Raw genomic sequence first — 19,395 nt, 5'->3', positions numbered from 1 at the left:
CCAAGATCATTCTCTGTTGGGTGAGCCGGTTTGGCACCTACATTGTATTATGAAACTGCTTAATAATAAAACCCTCAGATAGCTACATCGGTTTTCCCGCATTGGGTTTTTCCAGGGACATTAGTCCAAAAATAACAGTGTCACTTGTGTGCTTGTTTTTCCTTCAGTTGATGATCTGTAATGTGTTGAGCATGTACTTGTATTTATTTTCAGTATTTACATGGTAAATAACTTGTTAATTAAACAAAACAAGTAGGTAGAAATAAATTAGAAAGTACATGAAAGATTTCTAACAATTATGCTTAGAAATTCCAACATGGAATGTGGTTGGTCTTCAACCCAAAGATGGAATCTATAAAATCATGATTCACATTCATTTTATTCTCATCATGAGTTTCATGGAATACCTTGTCACCACTAGCAAACATTTCTTGTAGCAACTTTGTCAAACCTTCCATGTCCCCTTTTAAGCCATTCCTCAAACTTTCCATGTCCCCTTTTAAACCATTCTTCAAATCATCCATGCCCCCTTTTATTTCTGCTTTTAAGCCATCCATCTTAACATTCATCATTGCTTCCAGCTCATTTTTCGTTGCTCTTTGTGAGAGAGAAATTTGTGGTACTTGGTCCCATAATTTTGATATATCATTTTGCATTTCTTCCTTTTCTTCATAGTACTGCTTTCTAGGGACCTAATGGGTGTTTCATTTTTTTGTTTGCGAGTCATTGGAACTAAATAATTATGTTTATGCTTCACTATGCCCTTTGAATCACATCAAACTGATTTTTCAAACAAAAGTTCTGTGATTTTAAAAATACACACCTTTTCTGTTTTTAAGAGATTGATTTTGATCTTGTTGATCTAGCTGACCATGAAACTGTGGTATCTTTGTGATTTCGGCCTCCCAAGATCTATAATTTCGTCCTAAGGTAGCTCTCAATGTCTTCTTTCAAACCCCACAAGTTAGACTAAGATTGGAGTTTTCGGGATAAAGTTATGCCAAATCTCCCATGATGAGATTGGAGTTTGCGAGATAAAGTTATGCCAAATCTCCCATGATCACCTGATTATGAATTGTTTCAGTATAACAAACTTGTACTAGATGCCATGTGACACTATTTCAACCTTCGACCCTAAAACCCGTACCTGAAAAACTACAGTCTCTGCACTTTCAGTCACTTTTTGATGGAATTCAAATCCAATGCTCGAAGATAAAGTTATGATGATTTTCGACAGGACACTTGTTTGAGACAACAATTAGGAGCATTTAGAAACCCTAACTTCCTTGAACCATATCTCCAAAACTATAGTTAACCAAGATCTAAAATTTTGACACAATGGTCATCAAGATTTCTACTCCACGTGGTCGATGTTTCACCTTCTGAAGCCTCGCTGAAAAAAGTTGTAGCGAAAACGCCAAGATGACCTGTTTGATGGAGCAAAACCCTACGATCCAGAGCTCTGATAGCAAATGTTATGTTACTAGATAAAAATAACACAAAAACATAAAAAAGAGATAGATCAACATCTTGATAATAAGCCACTTCAAGGGGACAGCCTCCTTTTACTAAAAGAACAATTCTTGGATGATTCAAATGGCAAGACCTCCTTTATATATATAGGAGTTTAAGGGGCAAAACTATGATTAGGGCCTACATAACAATAATAATGTAAGGGCATGACAATAACAATATAGGGGCTACACTAGTATAATAGGGACCTAAAAATCCTGGGCACAATAACCTGTGAGGACAACTTCGCCAATCTTCACAAACAACAAATGATTACTCCTAATGATTCGAAAGGCTTGTTCCCCCCCCTCCCCACTTTTAAAGAATTGATGGATCTCTCTTCAACCCTCTAGAAGCAATTTTATTTTTTATTTTATTTCCATTCTAGAAGTTTCTCCCTTTGCACTTTTATTCTATTATTTTATTTTCATTTCAAAGGCTTCTCCTTTTTATTTTATTTAAGTGACTTTTTATTTTATTTTATTTAAGTCATTTTTAATCCCAAAAAATGATTACCCTGCCTCAACGATTTCTCTCGCCACTGAAAGTCACTTTTCATCATCCCATCCTGTAGATCTCTTCATCCTGGTTCCAATGAGTTATTACACTAAGGTGTTTTTTCAAATAATCTGCTTCAAATAACACCTTAGCGTACTTAATTAAAATATGCTTTATAATAACCCTACTTTACGAATCGTCAAAATGGAACGAAACCAAGAATGAACTATGTGGAACTGACCGGGGAGACAAAATATAGCAAGCGAACCCCATTGGATCCCATAAAAGTCCTCCAAAACCCTTCGGCCCCATCGATGACACAGTCTCGCTCATATGACATGGCTGACACAAACCCTAGAAATCTACCCTAACTACATCATAAGGGAAACCAAAAATGGGGATATTACAAGTCCTCATGCCCTAAGATTGCTTTCCCTCAAGCAATCCACATCTTTCAACACCAATACCAAGATCCCACATGAACCATTATGTCACATCATGCCACCTAATCATGAATGGATCCCTTGATACCTGGATCCCAAGCAAATATCTGACTTCTCCTGCCATCAAGAGATCCACTTGGATCCTAATGCCACCTTAGCCATCCATCATCGCCCATGTCCCATAGCTCCAATCGTACTCTATCCCTAGCCATGGATGTTACTCAATAGATTATCCACTCAGTAGGATACCATGGACCTTGTGCATAAGTGCCCACGCAAGAGTCAATCTCACCATGCTGATGTTGGGCTAGTGCAATTGTTATGTTGATGAATTGTCGGCCTATATCCCATTGCCAACTAGAGCATCTAGTAATCCCAAGGTCTAAAGACCTCTGTTGAGTTGTGCCCCTGACTAAAACTACCTCTACAAGTCTAACACATTCTACAGAGCACCAACTCAAGATCTGTCATAATTTAACCTTGTGGGAAGGATCGGATGCATGAACCCCTGTACATGGCACAAGTCCACTATGCCATTGTTGCACCACCTGGTCAACCCATAAGATCCATCTAGAAAACTCTGCCCCCCTCTCTCTCCAATGTACAGAGGTGGACTAATAGTGTTGCAAGCCCTGTCTATTTACTCCTGAAGAGGGTTGCAATGAGACTCCAAAATATGCTCCCCTAGTTGTCCAGTTAGGGACATTAGTTGTTCCCCAATGCTAGGCACCTTAGCCACTGACTTGGCACACATACCTCTAAGCTCCTCAAGTTTAGTGATCTGCTGCAAAATGGTGCCCCGGAGTGTCTGGGTCTTCTTCTTCATCGCCATAAGATATGTCCTAAAATACTCAATCTTCTCCTAATGGCTATCATCTAGAAGTCTTGTAGCCCTGTTGGATGTCTCAGCACCTACTTGCACTTCATCGATGGTTAGTCCCAACAATGAATGCTCAACCATCTCATCCATCACTATCACTTGAGCCTTCAAAAGACGAAACTTGTGATCCTCATGATGCAAATCTAAGTCATGCTTCTCCTAGTGATCATGTAAGTTAGAGTGCTCTTCAACCATTTCTTCAATCTATTGACCTGAATTGTTTGTTGTTTCTCGCTCTACTTCAACTTTTGCAACCTCATCTATTTCTTTGTCCCTTTTTACTCCACGCATGATCTAGTGTCCAAGTTGCCTAACATGTGAAACAAATCTGCTCTCTTCTCATTTGATTTATGCTCTTTATTGGAAGTTCCTGAGAGTGGTTTTTCTTTGGCTCCTCGTCCTTTCCAGATCCAAACCCTCCCAAAATTCTTCTCAATAAATTTCTTTGAGATTAGGGTTGGCACTGATGGTTGCAAGTTGTCTTAATGAATCATCCAACTTTTGTTGGCCTTTCGCCAAGTCACTCTGGACCCTTGATGGATCATCCATGAGCCATTTGCAAATTTCAAATTCCTCTTCTAGGTGTTTTGACAAACACTTTGTAGGAAAGTATTAGGTCAAACACATTACATGAAAACATGTTGTAGATACAAATTTAGAGTGTAAATGTACCTAGAATTTGGAATAAAACTTAGTTTGACTTCTGGGAGTATTTTACAGCCTCCATACAATTGTGGCCTTTTGTCAAGTTCCAACTAAATTCTCTCTCGAATTTACTCCATCGGATTTTCTATAAAAATACAATAAAGGGCACAGTAAAAATTCCCCGTACTTGCTATTACAAATCCCACAAAATTGAGACATAAATACTAGAACAAAAATAGCTACCAATTTAGCCTTTCAATGAAATGTTCGGCCCTCCAGGAATGATTAATCAGCCCACCAGAACTAATACAATTCAGCCTCAGGATGCCACGAATGCTGTTAGTTTTTGGTAGCATCGGATGTGCTCTAGCCATGAAAATTGGTGGAGAGGCTAAGGCACATGAGTTCTAAAAAACCCAAAAACCGTTTGGTGAAATTCCACCGAGATTGTATTTTATTAAAATAATTAATATTTTTAATGGGGTTCCTAAGTCTAAACTTAGGAAAATTAAAATATTAATGGGTATTAATCAAAATATGGGTGAGAATGATCTAGAAGGCGATCAAGTCATGTTTTAATATTAGTCGTTGATTAGAGACATAGTCTCGATCGTTGAAGTCTCAACGAGAAAAGTATAAGGAGGAGGCTTGAGGTTCATTTAGAAACACACACGGAGAGAACGAATTGATCTGGAATTCGATTTATGGGGCTAGGAAGCTGAGATTTCTAATTGACTGATCATTCTGCAACATAGGGGCAGGGATAGTTCGGGAGTACTGACAGAGAGGCAGAGAGAAGCTACTGGAGGCAGCGCAGCAGCCAAGAGGACTGACGTTGGGCCAATCTGGGCCCACGCAGGCCTGACGCAGAGCCAGAAGGGCCAGCGCAGAAGCAGAAGTTGCCCTCCACGCAGAAAGTCAGAACTGTCGGGGGAACCATCGGAACAGCGAGCAAAGCTGACGCAGTGAGCAGAAGAGACAGCGCAGAGTTGACGCACAGCCTATAGGGCTGATGCAGGGCCTACACAAGGCCAGCGTAGAAGTAGTCAGGGTTAGCCAGTTTTGCTGCCAGATCAGTCAAAATCTACCAGGTGAAGTGAGGTAAAACTCACTCAAGTTTTCCGCCATTATATTTTCTCTGTCACTGATTTGCCGGGAGGGCAACCAGCATTTGTATTCAAAATTACTGCTTAATAATAGAAAACCCTCAGAGCTGTTGCACCGTTTTTCCCGCATTGGGTTTTTCCGGGGACTATTTTGTCCCAAAATAATTGTGTCCTATGTATCTTGTTCCTTGCTCAATTTTTTGTTTCATGTAATCAAATTTTAAGTAGTGTAGGCTGCAGAAGTAGTTTGCTTCAGTATTCAGAGAATAACTTGATTATTAAAATCAAGTAGGTGAAGCAGATTCAGATTTTATACAGTAGGGGTTCCTTGAGGATTAGGATTTCACATCGTATCAAAGCATTGATTTTGAAACAGGAAGAGAAGATCCAGCGCTAAGCAAGAGAGGCCAAAAGCTGCACTTGGCAGCAATTCGAATCCCCTTGAAGGGATTACACAGTCCTTGCCGAGAAGCAGAGATTCCGAGGAAATCTCTCTCCAAGAGAGTCGACAAAGAGGTACGATTCCCAGTTCGTGAGTTTGCACAGGCAGAGGAAGTGACGCAGATCCTCAGTGCAGTGCTTGAAAGGCGTAGTTTTTGTCGAGGCAGAAATCCGTTGGAAAATAGCAAAGACACATAGAAGGGGAATTTTCTCCTCAGAGAACTTTTCTCACCAAAAGTTCGAATTTCTCACTTGCCGAGCAGCAGTGTTGAGCAGTGACTAGAGGAGTCATTTTGACAGTTTGGGTGAGATGGCATCTCATGGGCTCAGAGATCAAGACTGGTTGGAAGGAGCTTCCAACTATGTCATATGAAAGACGAGAATCTTAGTTGTTCTGGAGGAGTACGATCTCGAAGCCTACATCAAGAGTGGTGTGGTTGTTCCCACTGACAATGATCAGAAGAAGAAGTACAAGGTCGAGCAGGGGAAGGCGAAGAGGTTCATACTCGATGGAGTTAGAAATCATGTGGTCTCCCACTTGCATGGAAAAGATACAGCCCGAGAGATGTGGGAAGCTTTGTCTTCACTGTATGAAGGCTCTTCCCAATAGCGGATGATGTACCAGTGGACATTGATGCAGAAGGGAGGAGTTAACTCCTATCTTCAACGTCTTCAAGACTCCAAAGACCAACGTGCTGCAGAGGGGTCTACTCCTCACTCTACCGCGATGGTAAGGACGGCCCTGAATGGAGTCTCGAATGAATGGCAAGTCTTCATCCAAAGTATATTAGGTAGGGAGATGTGGGCAACCCTTCAACAGGAAGAATTAATAAGGGATCTAGTTAAGGTCAACCTCAATGGCAGCAGTGGGAGTGGCACGAAGTCCAAGGAGGAGGAGGAGAACGCGGCTCTAGCATCAATAGGACAACAGAAGCAGAAGCAGAAGTAGAAGGACATTTCAAAGGTGAAATGTTTCAGATGTGGCGAGATGGGCCACTTTGCATCCCAGTATCCTTTGAAGCAAAAGGATAAGGATGAGAAACATGATCCTAAGGCTACTCCAGCAAAAATTGACGAAGATGAGTTTGCCATGAGTGCCCACGCATCTCCAGGAGGGAAATGGGGTGATATAGAACTGTAGTTAGGAGGACTACATGTGGGCAAGATCCTTGAGGAGTCCACCATTTGGATCAAATCCTTGCTATGGGAGCCCGAGATTCAGCAGTAGCGAGATGGACTTAGTGTCAAATGATGCAGTGGATTGTTTGGAGAGACAGATGCAATAGTCGGAGACCATAGACGGATCAGCGCAGAGCAAGGTTGGTAGTAGTGCAGATGGCACAGTGCAAAAGTCAACAACAACGCAGAAGTTTCAGAGGGTCATAACTAGTAGCAGTCAGATTCCAACATTCATGGTATTATGCTGAACACAGTTAAGTTCATTAATTTTGGATGTTTTTCAGTTGCTTCTGTTATGAAACCAGCTCAAGAAAAGATAGAAAAGAAAGATCAACGCCTTAGAATTCAGCCTCTTCGAGGGGGCAACCTCCTTTACATTACATAAATGAACAATTCTTGGATGATACAAATGACAAAACCTCCTTTCTATATATAGGAGTCTAAGGAGTCACAATATAAACCAGCCGACCTAACAATAATAATATAAAGCCACAAAAATAACAATAGAGGGATTCTATGGGGCACAGAAATAACAATATGGGGGTAATAGGGGCACAACAATATAAATAAGGGGTATAACTACAATAGTAATGGGGTAATCACTAGTATTATAGGGACCCAACATGCCCCTCTCCTTCAAAAAAGTGTTGTCCTCAACGCTTGAGCAGTTTTGGATACTTCTGCATAAAATTCTCATCCTCCCATGTGGAATCTTCAGCGGATAAGTTCTTCCACTTGATAAGATACTCTGAAATTGATCGATTTCGTAGCTGTCGAGTTCTTGTTTCTGTGACTGCTTCCGGTTCCAATATAATTTTTCCTTCCTCGTCAAGTTCTGGCAATATTGTTTGAACTGGGAGCTTGTTGCCTATAACCTTCTTTAAACATGAAACATGGAAAACTAGGTGCAATCGAGAAGCTGCAGGAAGCTCCAATTTGTATGCCATAGTACCAATCTTTTCCAACACCTTGTACGGACCATAATACTTTGGTGATAATTTATTATCCTTCTTAGCTTGCTTTAGGGACATTTGCTTATATGGTTGTAGCCGTAGGAATACCCAATCACCTACATCAAAACTTCTTTCACTGCGATGTTGATCTGCCTGTTGTTTCATTCTATTTTGTGCCAACACGAGGTTATCCTTTAAGAGTTGGAGGACTTGTTGTTGATGTTCGATGTGATGTTCCACTGCCTGAACCTTAGAATTTTCTCTTAAATATGATGTGATTGGATGGTGGTTGATACCCATAAAGTGCCATAAATGGGGTCATTTTTGTTGCTGTATGGAAGGAAGTGTTATACCACCATTCAGCCAGAGGCAACCATTTGACCCATTGTGTCTGTTTATCAGATACAAAGCAACGAAGATATCCTTCCAAACATTTGTTTACTATCTCAGTTTGCCCATCAGATTGAGGATGATAAGATGAGCTATGAGCTAACTGAGTACCAAGACAAGAAAATAATTCTGTCCAAAAATTTCCAGTGAAAATGGGATCTCTGTCACTTACAATAATCTTTGGGTTTCCATGTAGCTTTTGAACTGTTTCCATAAATGCAGTAGAAACTGTACTGGCTTTAAATGGATGTGATAATGCACAAAAGTGTGCATACTTGGTAAGTCTGTCAACTACCACCATGATGACACTCTTTCCCTCAGACTTGGGTAAACCTGTGATAAAATCCATTGAAACCTCCTCCCAACGTTGGCTTGGAATGGATAAAGGTTGTAATAGACCCGGTGTCTTAATTGTTTCAACTTTATTTTGTTGGCAAACCAAACATTCCGCCACAAACTTTTGAATATCTGATTTAAGGCCATCCCAAAAAAATTCCTTCTTAACCCTGTGGTAAGTTTTTAAAAATCCTGAGTGCCCTCCTAAGGGAGAAGTGTGCAATTCCATAAGAATCTTTTGTTTTAGCTGGGAATTCTTACAGAGGTATAAGCGATCTTTGTACCATAACGAATCATTTTTCCAGCTAAATGTATCAGAAGTACTGGAATCTTGTTGTAGCTTTCGAATAAGTGCCCACACTTCTTCGTCATTCTTCCATTCCTCCTTTGCTTCGTTTATCCAATCTGGTTGGATAATAGAAATGGCACACAACAATGCTTCCACATCCTCATCCTTTCTTGAGAGTGCATCTGCCACCACATTTTGCTTCCCTTTTTTGTAGATGATTTCAAAGTCATAACCCAACATCTTTGTGACCCACTTTTGTTGCTCTTCAGAGGATAATCTTTGTTCTAAAAAGTATTTAAGGCTATCATGATCCGTTTTTACCTTGAAGTGTCTTCCCATTAGGTAGGGTCGCCATTTCTTAAGTGCATGGAGTATTGCCAACATTTCCTTCTCATAAATAGCTTTGCTTAAAAACTTTCCCTTGATTGGACGACTTTCAAAAGCAATGGGTCTTTCATCTTGCATTAGAACAGCACCAATTCCATTTCCTGAAGCATCACATTCCACAATAAAGGTTTTTGTGAAGTCCGGTGTAGCTAAGACCGGTGCTTGGCACATTGCCTCTTTAAGATGTTTAAAGGCCTTTGTTGCTTCCGGAGTCCATGAAAATGAATCTTTCTTCAATAATGTTGTTAGAGGTGCTGCTATTCTCCCATAATTCTTAACAAACTTGCGATAATACCCTGTCAACCCAAGAAATCCTCGCAGATGCTTTATGGATGTGGGGATTTTCCATTCCTTAATGGCTTTAATTTTGCTAGGGTCTACCTTAACTCCTTCATGAGATACAATATGACCCAAATATTCCACCTCCTGGACTCCAAAGAAACATTTGGATCTTTTTGCATATAATTGTTTCTCCTCCAATAGTTGTAGCACCTTGTCAACATGTTCAACATGATCCTTCCAAGACTTGCTGTAGATTAGTATATCATCAAAAAATACTAACACAAATTTTCTAAGGAATGGTTTGAAAATTGAATTCATCAAACCTTGAAATGTTGAAGGTGCATTGGTAAGGCCAAAAGGCATGACCAAAAATTCATAATGACCCTCATGAGTTCTAAATGCCATTTTCGAAATGTCTTCAATCTTCATTCTGATTTGATGATATCCCGAACGAAGATCCAACTTGGTGAAGTAAATTGATCCATGCAATTCATCCAGTAATTCATCAATGACAGGAATGGGGAACTTATCTTTAATAGTGAGCTTGTTGAGCTCCCTATAATCTGGACACATGCGCCATGATCCATCCTTCTTGTGCACCAATACTACTGGAGCTGAGAAAGAACTTTGACTCGGTTGAATTATACCAGCCTCTAGCATTTCTGCAACCATACGTTCAATTTCACTTTTTTGGACATATGGATATCTGTACGGCCTGATGTTTGGAGGAACACTTCCTGGAATCAGATGAATAGCATGATCATGATCACGCATAGGTGGGAGACCTTTGGGAGTCTCAAATACCTTGGAATGATTGTCCAGGACTTTTTGGAGATCTGGAGAAATAGATGATTCCAATGTGGAAACATCTAGCGAACATAATTGTGCAATTACACCTCTTTGCTCCTTTTTTAGAAGCTTTGTCATGCCATTAGAGCTGATTATCTTTCCTGGTTTCCCTGCAATACCCCTTAATTCAACTTCCTTTCCTTCCACAGAAAATTTCATGAAAAGTTCTTGAAAATTAAAAGCTATTGTACCCAAGGATTGTAGCCATTGGACTCCTAGTACAACATCAGCACCTCCCATTGGAATGGAAAGCATTGGGCTAGTCAATACATATTCTCCCATGGATAGCTTGATATTATGGCACTTTCCAGAACAATTTATTGTTCCTCCATTTGCAATCATCACTTGACACTCTGGTGCTGGATATAGGAAGCAATTCAATTCTTTTGCTACCCTACAATGAATAAAATTGTGGGTGCTTCCTGAATCAATCAACACTATTACCTTTTTCTTCTTGATTTGTCCTTCTATCTTGATGGTTTGAGGAGTGGTAATTCCCGCCAATGCATTACAAGATATGGTCGGATTTATTTGTTCTTCATCTAGGCTTTGTTCCTGGAATATATCCTCTTCTTTTGACCTTTCTTGCTCCTTTTCTTCTTCCTCTTCACAATCTATGTAGAATAATTTCTTCTCAGCACACTTATGACCTTTTGTGTATTTGCTATCACAATTGTAACAAAGCCCTTTTGCTCTTTTTTCTTCCAATTGTTGTGGTGTCAACCTTGTAGGTTGTGGAAGACTATGGGCAACAACACTTCCGTCTTTATAGTTGTGAATGGTATGCTTCCTAGTTGCCATAATTTTGCTTTCCATTTTTCTTGCTAACCTGAATGCCTTCTCTAATGAATCAGGTTCCCAAAGGCGCACATCATGTTGGATATTATCCTTTAAAGACCCTATGAACACATCAATCCTATGCTCCTCTGGAATATCTTTTACCCTTATGTTCAATTTTTGGAACTCCTCAATGTGCTCCATTATTGAACCCTTTTGTTTGAGACTTATCAATTGGCTAAAAAAAGTGTTGCTTTTTGTATCCTCATAATGTGCTATCAATTCTTCCGTAAAAATTGCCCAAGTGATAAATTGTTTACGAGAACAAAGCCATTGATACCATACAAACTGATTTGGTTCCAAATATAAAGTTGCCATACGTACCTTTTGTGTGTTTTGCACATTATTGAGATCGAAGAATTGCTCCATCTGTAATATCCATGTGGCGGGATCCTTGCCATCAAACTTCCTCATATCGATTTTTGGAACATGGTGAGTCTTCGATCCAACATTAGAGTCTATGGAATCATGATTAACATTTCTTTTGTTCTCATCATGAGTTTCCTTTAGTACTCTTTCACCCTTAGTGACCATTTCTTGTAGCAACTTATTCATATTTATCTTCAATTCTTCCATCTTATCATCCATGCCATCAATTTTAGCGTCCATGCCATTCACCTTAGCTTCCATGCCATCCATCTTAGCTTCTACGCCTTTCTTTAAACAGTCCATCTTAGCTTCTACACCTTTCTTTAAACCATCCATCTTAGCTTCTACATCTTTCTTTAAACCATCCATCTTAGATTCTGTTCCTTTTTGTGCAAGGGACAGTTGTTGCACTTGGTCTTGTAATTTTGATATATCATGTTGCATTTCTTCCTCTTCTTCATGAGTCATGCTAGAGCTTTCAGGTTCCTTACTAGGTGTTTGCATTTTCTTTCCTCGGGGCATCAGTTACCGATAATAATGCTCTACTATGCCCTTTGAATTCCTTCAAAATAAATTTTCAAACCAAGCTTAAGCAAAAATTTTAAAAAATCTACACACCTTTTTTCACTTTGTAGGAGCTTGATATTGCCTCTGATGTATCTCTGTACTTTCCAATCATCTAGTTCTGAAATTGTGACCTGTAGTAGCCCTCTGTGTCCTCTTTCCAATGCCACCAGTCTGATCCAAATTGGATTCTCCAAGAAAGAGTTATGCACAATCTCCCAAGATGACCTGATTATAGACCTTTCCAGAAGAGTGAACTTGTATGAAGTGCCACATGTACAATTTTCGACCTTTGGTTCTGAACAAGATATACAAGAAACTACAGTCCGTCCTCTTTCTGTACCTTCTTACGAAATTTCAATCCGATCCCCAGAGAGAAAGTTATGACGATTTTCCCTAGGTCACCTGTTTTGAATGTAATTCAGGAGTCTGCAAAAAGACCAACTTCCTCAGATCATATCTCCGCAAATATCGCGCGAAAAGATCTGAAATTTGGACCCAAGGTTCAGCGTGATTTCTTCTCAAATGGGTTTTTTTTGCGACTTCTGAAACATCACAGAAAAAAAGTTATAGCGAAAATGCCACAATGACCTGTTTGGAGCAGCGAAACCCTAGAATCCAAAGCTCTGATACCAAATGTTATGAAACCAGCTCAAGAAAAGATAGAAAAGAAAGATCAACGCCTTAGAATTCAGCCTCTTCGAGGGGGCAACCTCCTTTACATTACATAAATGAACAATTCTTAGATGATACAAATGACAAAACCTCCTTTCTATATATAGGAGTCTAAGGAGTCACAATATAAACCAGCCGACCTAACAATAATAATATAAAGCCACAAAAATAACAATAGAGGGATTCTATGGGGCACAGAAATAACAATATGGGGGTAATAGGGGCACAACAATATAAATAAGGGGTATAACTACAATAGTAATGGGGTAATCACTAGTATTATAGGGACCCAACAGCTTCTCTCAGCAAGTAAGTTGCAGTACGAATGCAGTGTTAGCAGTGGCAGCGCTCACAACATAGCAGATGCAGCAATTGAGAGGGAGTTGTAGTACAGATGCAGCAGTGGCAGTAGCAGTGTCATGGGCAGCAACACAGTGTTGGTGGTAGCAATAGTGTGGAAAGGAGATGCTTCAGAAACAGAGCATCATGCAATTGGACATTGTTGCTCGAGCACTTTCCTCGCTAAGAGGAAGTGTGTTAGTTTTTGGTAGCATCGGATGTGCTCTAGCCATGAAAATTAGTCAAGAGGCTAAGGCGCACGAGTTCTAAAGAGCCCAGAAACCGTTTGGTGAAATTCCACCCAGAATGTATTTTATTAAAATAATTAATATTTTTAATGGGGTTCCTAAGTCTAAACTTAGGAAAATTAAAATATTAATGGGTATTAATCAAAATATGGGTGAGAATGCTCTAGAAGGTGGATCAAGTCATGTTTTAATCTTAATCGTTGATTAAAGACTTTATCTCAGTCGTTGAAGTCTCAATGAGAAAAGTATAAGGAGGCTTGGGGTTCATTCTGCAGTAGAGGGGCAAGATAGTTCAGGAGTAAGGATAGATAGGCGAAGACAAGCTACTGGAGGCAACGCAGCACCCAAGAGGACTGACATTGGGCCAATATGGGCCCATGCAGGCCTAACGCAGAGCCAAAAAGGCCAGCGCAGAACCAGAAGCTGCCCTCCATTCAGAAAGTCGAAACTGTCAAGGAGCTGTCGAAACTATCGGGAAAGCTAACGCAGTGGGCAGATGAGACAACGTAGAGCTGAAGCAGAGCCTGTAGGGCTGACGCAGGGCCAACGCAGAAGTAGTCGGGGTTAGCCAGTTTTGTTGCCAGATCAGCGGGAATCTGCCGGGTGAAGTGAGGTAAAACTCACTCAGTGTTTTTCTACCATAGTATTTTCTCTGTCACTGGTTTGTCGGGAGGGCAACTAGCATTTGCATTCATAATTATTGCTTAATAATAGAAAAACCTCAGAGTTGCTGCACCGGTTTTCCCGCATTGGGTTTTTCCGATGACTATTTTGTCCAAAAATCACTGTGTCCTATGTATCTTGTTCTTTGCTCAATTCCTTGTTTCATGTAATCAAATTTTAAGTTGTGTAGGCTGCAGAAGTAATTTGCTTCAGTATTCAGAGAATAACTTGATAATGTATATTAAAATCAAGTAGGTGAAGTAGATTCAGATTTGTTGCAGTAGGGGTTCCTTGAGGATTAAGAACTTTCAAAAATACAGTGTTAGAAAATCAGGAGACTTATGTATTATAGATGATTTTCCTTAACTTGATAATTACTTGTGACATATGTTGGCCTCTTATTACTTTTATCAGCTCTTGTTCATCAAGCAATTACCAAAACAATGAAGAACACAACAAGGCAAAGTACACAAGACATAGGCTCCGGCCAGGGAAGAACCCCTCCAAGGGGAAACCCAGAAAGAATGCTTCTCTTCTTATAGAATCTTCTTACAATGAAACTTCCAAGACAAAAAGACCAAATCCCAAGATTCTCCCAAGCACCAAGTCAGCCCCCCAGCAAGGTCTTCTTCAAGGCAGCTTCCAAACTTTGACCTACTGCAACTTCGTCCCAAATTTTCGGCCCTGCAACTGCACCTCAAAATTTCGGCCCTGCAATCTCTGCCTCCTGCAATTGGCAGCAACAAAACCCTAACTTCACACGTGTGGAGAGAGAGAAATGATCCCAAAAAGAATGCTTCTCTTCTTATAGAATCTTCTTACAATGAGACTTCCAAGACCAAAAGACCAAATCCCAAGATCCTCCCAAGCACCAAGTCAACCCCCCAGCAAGGTCTTCTTCAAGGCAGCTTCCAAACTTCGACCTACTGCAACTTCGTCCCAAATTTTCGGCCCTGCAACTGCACCTCAAAATTTCGGCCCTGCAATTTCAGCCTCCTGCAACTGGCAACAACAAAACCCTAACTTCACACGTGTGGAGAGAGAGAGATGATCCCAAGACACTTCGACTTCTTTTCTTCGTCCTTTCCAGCTCTTTTTCTCCTTCACTATTGCAGATCGAACTTGTGTGAGATGTGTGTCTCAAATGAGGTCAAGCTCCTTGTATTTATAGCCTTCTTGAGGGGTCGAATAGCCCTCCCTTAGGCCGACTTGTCCTTAACTAGGGTCGACTTGGTCTTGGAGGAATAAATGGCTTTTTCTTGACAAAATAAATATTTTCCTTTGTTACAATGAGTCCAAATGGGACTATAACACATGACATAAATTCTTCTTTGTCCTAGAAAGACCTAGAAGCACGAAGAACATGCTTTTGACCTAGACTTGAGCATGAAACCCATGCTTTACATAAAAATAAAAAATTTTTTTCTTTCTTTTCTTTCTTTATACAAAGTATATAATGTCATGATTACAAATAGGTCATTATGAAGACCAAACCTAGTTACAATTTCCAACATACAACACTAAGGAATTAATAGACTTTGCCTCTAGTATCGATCTTCCTTAATCAGTAATGCATCTCGCAAACTAGCATGTGGGAAGATAAATCAACTATGCCTTCTATGCAGCAAACTCGACTTCAAACGAATTCGGCCCAACAAATCAACCATGACTTTTGCAACTTGGCTTCAAAGAATTCGACTTTGGCACAATAACAATTTTGACTCCTACAATAATTGATAGATCTGGCCTAGCAAATTGACAAGAAAACTCTCAAGCTAGCAGGAAAACCAACTCTGATACCCCACAATAATATCCCTTTTTATTATTTTTGTTAAAATATTAGGGATTTAACTTCAACAAAACTAATTCATGAATTTCACCCAAACACACCATAAAAATTTCATCCATTCACACAACAGAAATTCCCAACAAATAATGTAAAACCCATAAATAAAAATAAGTGCTAATACTCCAGCAATAAAAATACTACAATTATAAACTACACGTGAAATAGTAGAAAACTCGGCAAAATCCACATCCTTATTATATTAAAAATGGTTCTAAGAACCTGTTACAAACACCAGCAAGATACCTGAATGGTAGGAAAATAGCTGAGGTGATGGCCTCCAAATAACTGCTACAATACTGACTCTGGCCTCCCAAAACTGTAACTGGGACTAATATATGCACCTGTGAATTCTGAATGAATTCACCAAGGGATGAGATGGGTTTTCGTCCAATCTCACCAAGGTACCCAAGGGTTTTTGTCCCAAACACAATAACCTGTGAAGATAATTTCCCCAATCTTCACAAACAACAAATGATTAATTCTTGATGATCCAAACGGCTTACTTCCCCTCTTTCAAAGAATTGATGGATCTCTCTTCAACCTTCTAGAAGCACTTTTATTTTATTATTTTATTTCCATTCTAGAAGCTTCTCCCTTTGCACTTTTATTTCATTATTTTATTTTCATTTTAGAGGCTTCTCCCTTTTATTTTATTTAAGTGACTTTTTATTTTATTTTATTTTATTTAAGTCACTTTTAATCCCGACAAATGATTACTCTGTGTCTACGATTTCTTTGGCCACTGAAAGTCACTTTTCATCATCTTGTCCCTTAGATCTCTTCATCCCAATTCCAACGAGCTATTACACTAAGGTGTTTCTCCAAATAACACCTTTAGCATATTTAATTAAAATATGCTTGATAATAACCTCGTTCTAGGAAATTCATATGAACGCATTGAAACCAAAAACAAATTGTGCAGAACTGACCCGAATGATGAAATATACCAAGTCAGACCCCATAAAACTCCTACAAAACCCTTTGGGCCACTTATGACATAATCTCGCTCATGTGACCTGACTGACACAAACCCTAGAAATCCACCTTAACCGCATCATAAGGGAAACCAAAAATGGGGATATTACATCCCTATAATGATTGATGCATATGGAGATGTTGTTGCCCCCTCCTATACATCTACCTCTACATCGAATTCAGTGTAGTGGCTCTCTCTATTACTCAAGGCTGTGGGGGAGCACGCCTGCTTGAATCCGCTCCCGAAGTGCTCTCTGAGTGGAATCGCATTGGGAGTGACCCTAGAAATGCGCTCCATTACAAAAAAAAAAAAAACGCTCCCTGTCAATTCAAGAGCGATAAAGGGAGCTACTGAAGACTAGAAACAAGAATTTTTTAGTGGGGCAACCTAATATTGAAGCCTGTGGCTTTAGTATTGATATGCAGTTCATGGTAATGTTAAACACTGACATTTCCCTTTATCTTTCATTTTCATCATTTTACTTAAATTTTTAACATTGCCATGAAATGACTCAACATGTTTGAGAGTGGTTTCGACCTCATTGGATTTCATATGGAGAAAGAAAAATTTTAAATCTCACTCAAAATCCAGTGGACTTGTCGGTTTTTCAGGATTGAGGGATTGAGAGGATTGCAATGTTTCCATTGGATTTTGTCGTGTACTAGTGTATGGAACTTGTATTTAATCAAGAGCACCAAGCCCTTTATGTGGGGGAGTGTCCCAATAATGAAGAGCACCTAGGGTACTAGGGTATGGAACTTTTATTTAATCAAGAGCACCAAGGCAATTCGACTATGCGGGAGGAGACTCCCAATAAACCATGAGAAAAGAAATTAGAAATTTCTCATGGCAAGAGGGTCAAGTAGTAGATAATAGATTTACTTGTCTTTTTTAGTTTCTAGTACTTTTTAATATTTATAACTATTGACTCTTTCCTATTTATTATGGTATTTTTTGTAAGCAATATATGACAATTTAAGTTTGAAGTTTGAAGTTGGCATTTATAACTCATTGGTAATGAATTATGAATATGATGCTTCGTGAAAGCTGAAATATCTCATTTCATGTTATTCTTTGTTATAGTTTGATAATGTTTACAAGTACAACTTTAGTGATTTCAAATGTTATATATTGAATTTTGAAAGTTTGAAACTTTAAGATTGATGAATCATGAGACTCGATATGTTGTAACATGTAACTTGTGGACATGTGGTTGATGAAGTTTATAACTTCTAGATGATTAATGTTATATGGTTTAATCCATGTTTTTATGCTTTTTATATCTAATTCATCATTCTACATGCTTTTGTTGAGATACATGCATCAAAATATATAAAAACATATATTACATAAAATTCGTTCCCAACCCGGGAGCTTTTGAAAATGTCACAACCTGCTCCCGCTCCCAAGCAGCCTTGCTATTACTCTCTTTTCTGTTATTTTTACTTGAATCTCTTTATCTTTTAGCTTTCAAGGACAGCCTTGGCATTCCAACATTATGTTTGTGACTACTTGCGTTCTCTAGTCCCATTGACCTATTCTTTTGTTGACTTGTCGACAGAAATAAAATTATCTTATCTTATCCTATCTAAAAAGAGAAGATGGAGTTCTTTGCATGAAGTATGATCACAGATTACTGTATTACTGATTTTTACATGGAACATTTCTAGGTATGAGCTAAGTTTGTTCGACAACTACTAGCCTTTCTTCCACAATTACAACTGTTCACCAAACCATAAGATAAAAGCATTTTTTAAATAACTTTTGCGCCATTTGCAGATCATGAAATCCTGATTTCAAGAAAAATAGTATTTCCTGCAACTTCAAGATCGAGTCAGTCTAAGTAATGCAAGTAGGATCACTGTGATTTTAATCATAATGATCATTGATACACTAAAATAATATTGCAGGAAATCAGAAAAACAGACAATAAGTAATCCTACACCAAGCATGTGCCATTTAAAATCTAAGAAAGCACACCTGAAATATCGGGGAAGGGAAAGGATCTTGATGCCAATCTGAATTGTCAGTGTTGTCATCCAAATTGATATACAACTCTGCACTTAACTGTGTCTCACCATCTTCAGTAAATATCAAATCTAGAGCATGTTGCCTGCAGAAATTATCACGTAATCTCTCTACAGTCCGCTGCAAACGCCGTCTCCATTCTCTCTGCTCAGGAAGACGGTTCTGTCTTTCAGAGGATCGCTTCCAAGGATCTTCTTTTCCACTCGCTTGGTGGGAAGGGACAAGTTTTAAGGCAGCACGTGGTAGCAATTCATCTGCCAGTGCTGCTGCATTTCCTAGGAGAGCAATCTGTTGGGTCTCAGTCTCTGCTAGTCTCACAATTCTATTACCTGATACCTCAATGCTGCCATCCTCCTCAATTGAACCTGGCAAAGCCTTGATTAACAAGCTAACATAGGAATTGAAAACTTGTGCAAGACCATCCAAGGTTGGTCCTCCAAGTTGCATGCTTAAAAGGGGTGCTACATCTTCAAAAAACTCCTGCAAGAGAAAAATGTTCTTCAATAGCAGCAACTCTTAGACAACAGAAATCATCATAGCATACATGAATATCATTGTTGAAATTAAAGGGTAAGCATTACTCTTACAGGTTACTAACTGATATGAAAACATACACAAATAAATGAAGCACGCTATTGGCTAGACTGAGAGAGTGCA

At 39.2% G+C, this 19,395-nt stretch overlaps 1 protein-coding gene across 1 annotated transcript in view; it reads right to left on the bottom strand.

Annotated features, from left to right (window-relative positions):
- The window catches only part of LOC149230533 (exocyst complex component EXO84B-like), a 202,029-nt gene that overhangs the window by 84,791 nt on the left and 97,843 nt on the right, over nucleotides 1-19,395 (bottom strand). The window contains exon 4 of the mRNA XM_089379011.1: nucleotides 18,691-19,218. Coding sequence (XP_089235137.1) covers nucleotides 18,691-19,218 — 528 coding nt within the window. The remainder of the gene's footprint in view (nucleotides 1-18,690; nucleotides 19,219-19,395) is intronic.

The sequence above is a fragment of the Pinus tabuliformis genome, chromosome J (assembly GCF_031772625.1).
Source record: "Pinus tabuliformis cultivar Carrire ecotype Pingquan chromosome J, CPIR1, whole genome shotgun sequence".
Lineage (NCBI taxonomy): Eukaryota > Viridiplantae > Streptophyta > Pinopsida > Pinales > Pinaceae > Pinus > Pinus tabuliformis.
This window is presented reverse-complemented; position numbering and strand designations above follow the sequence as displayed.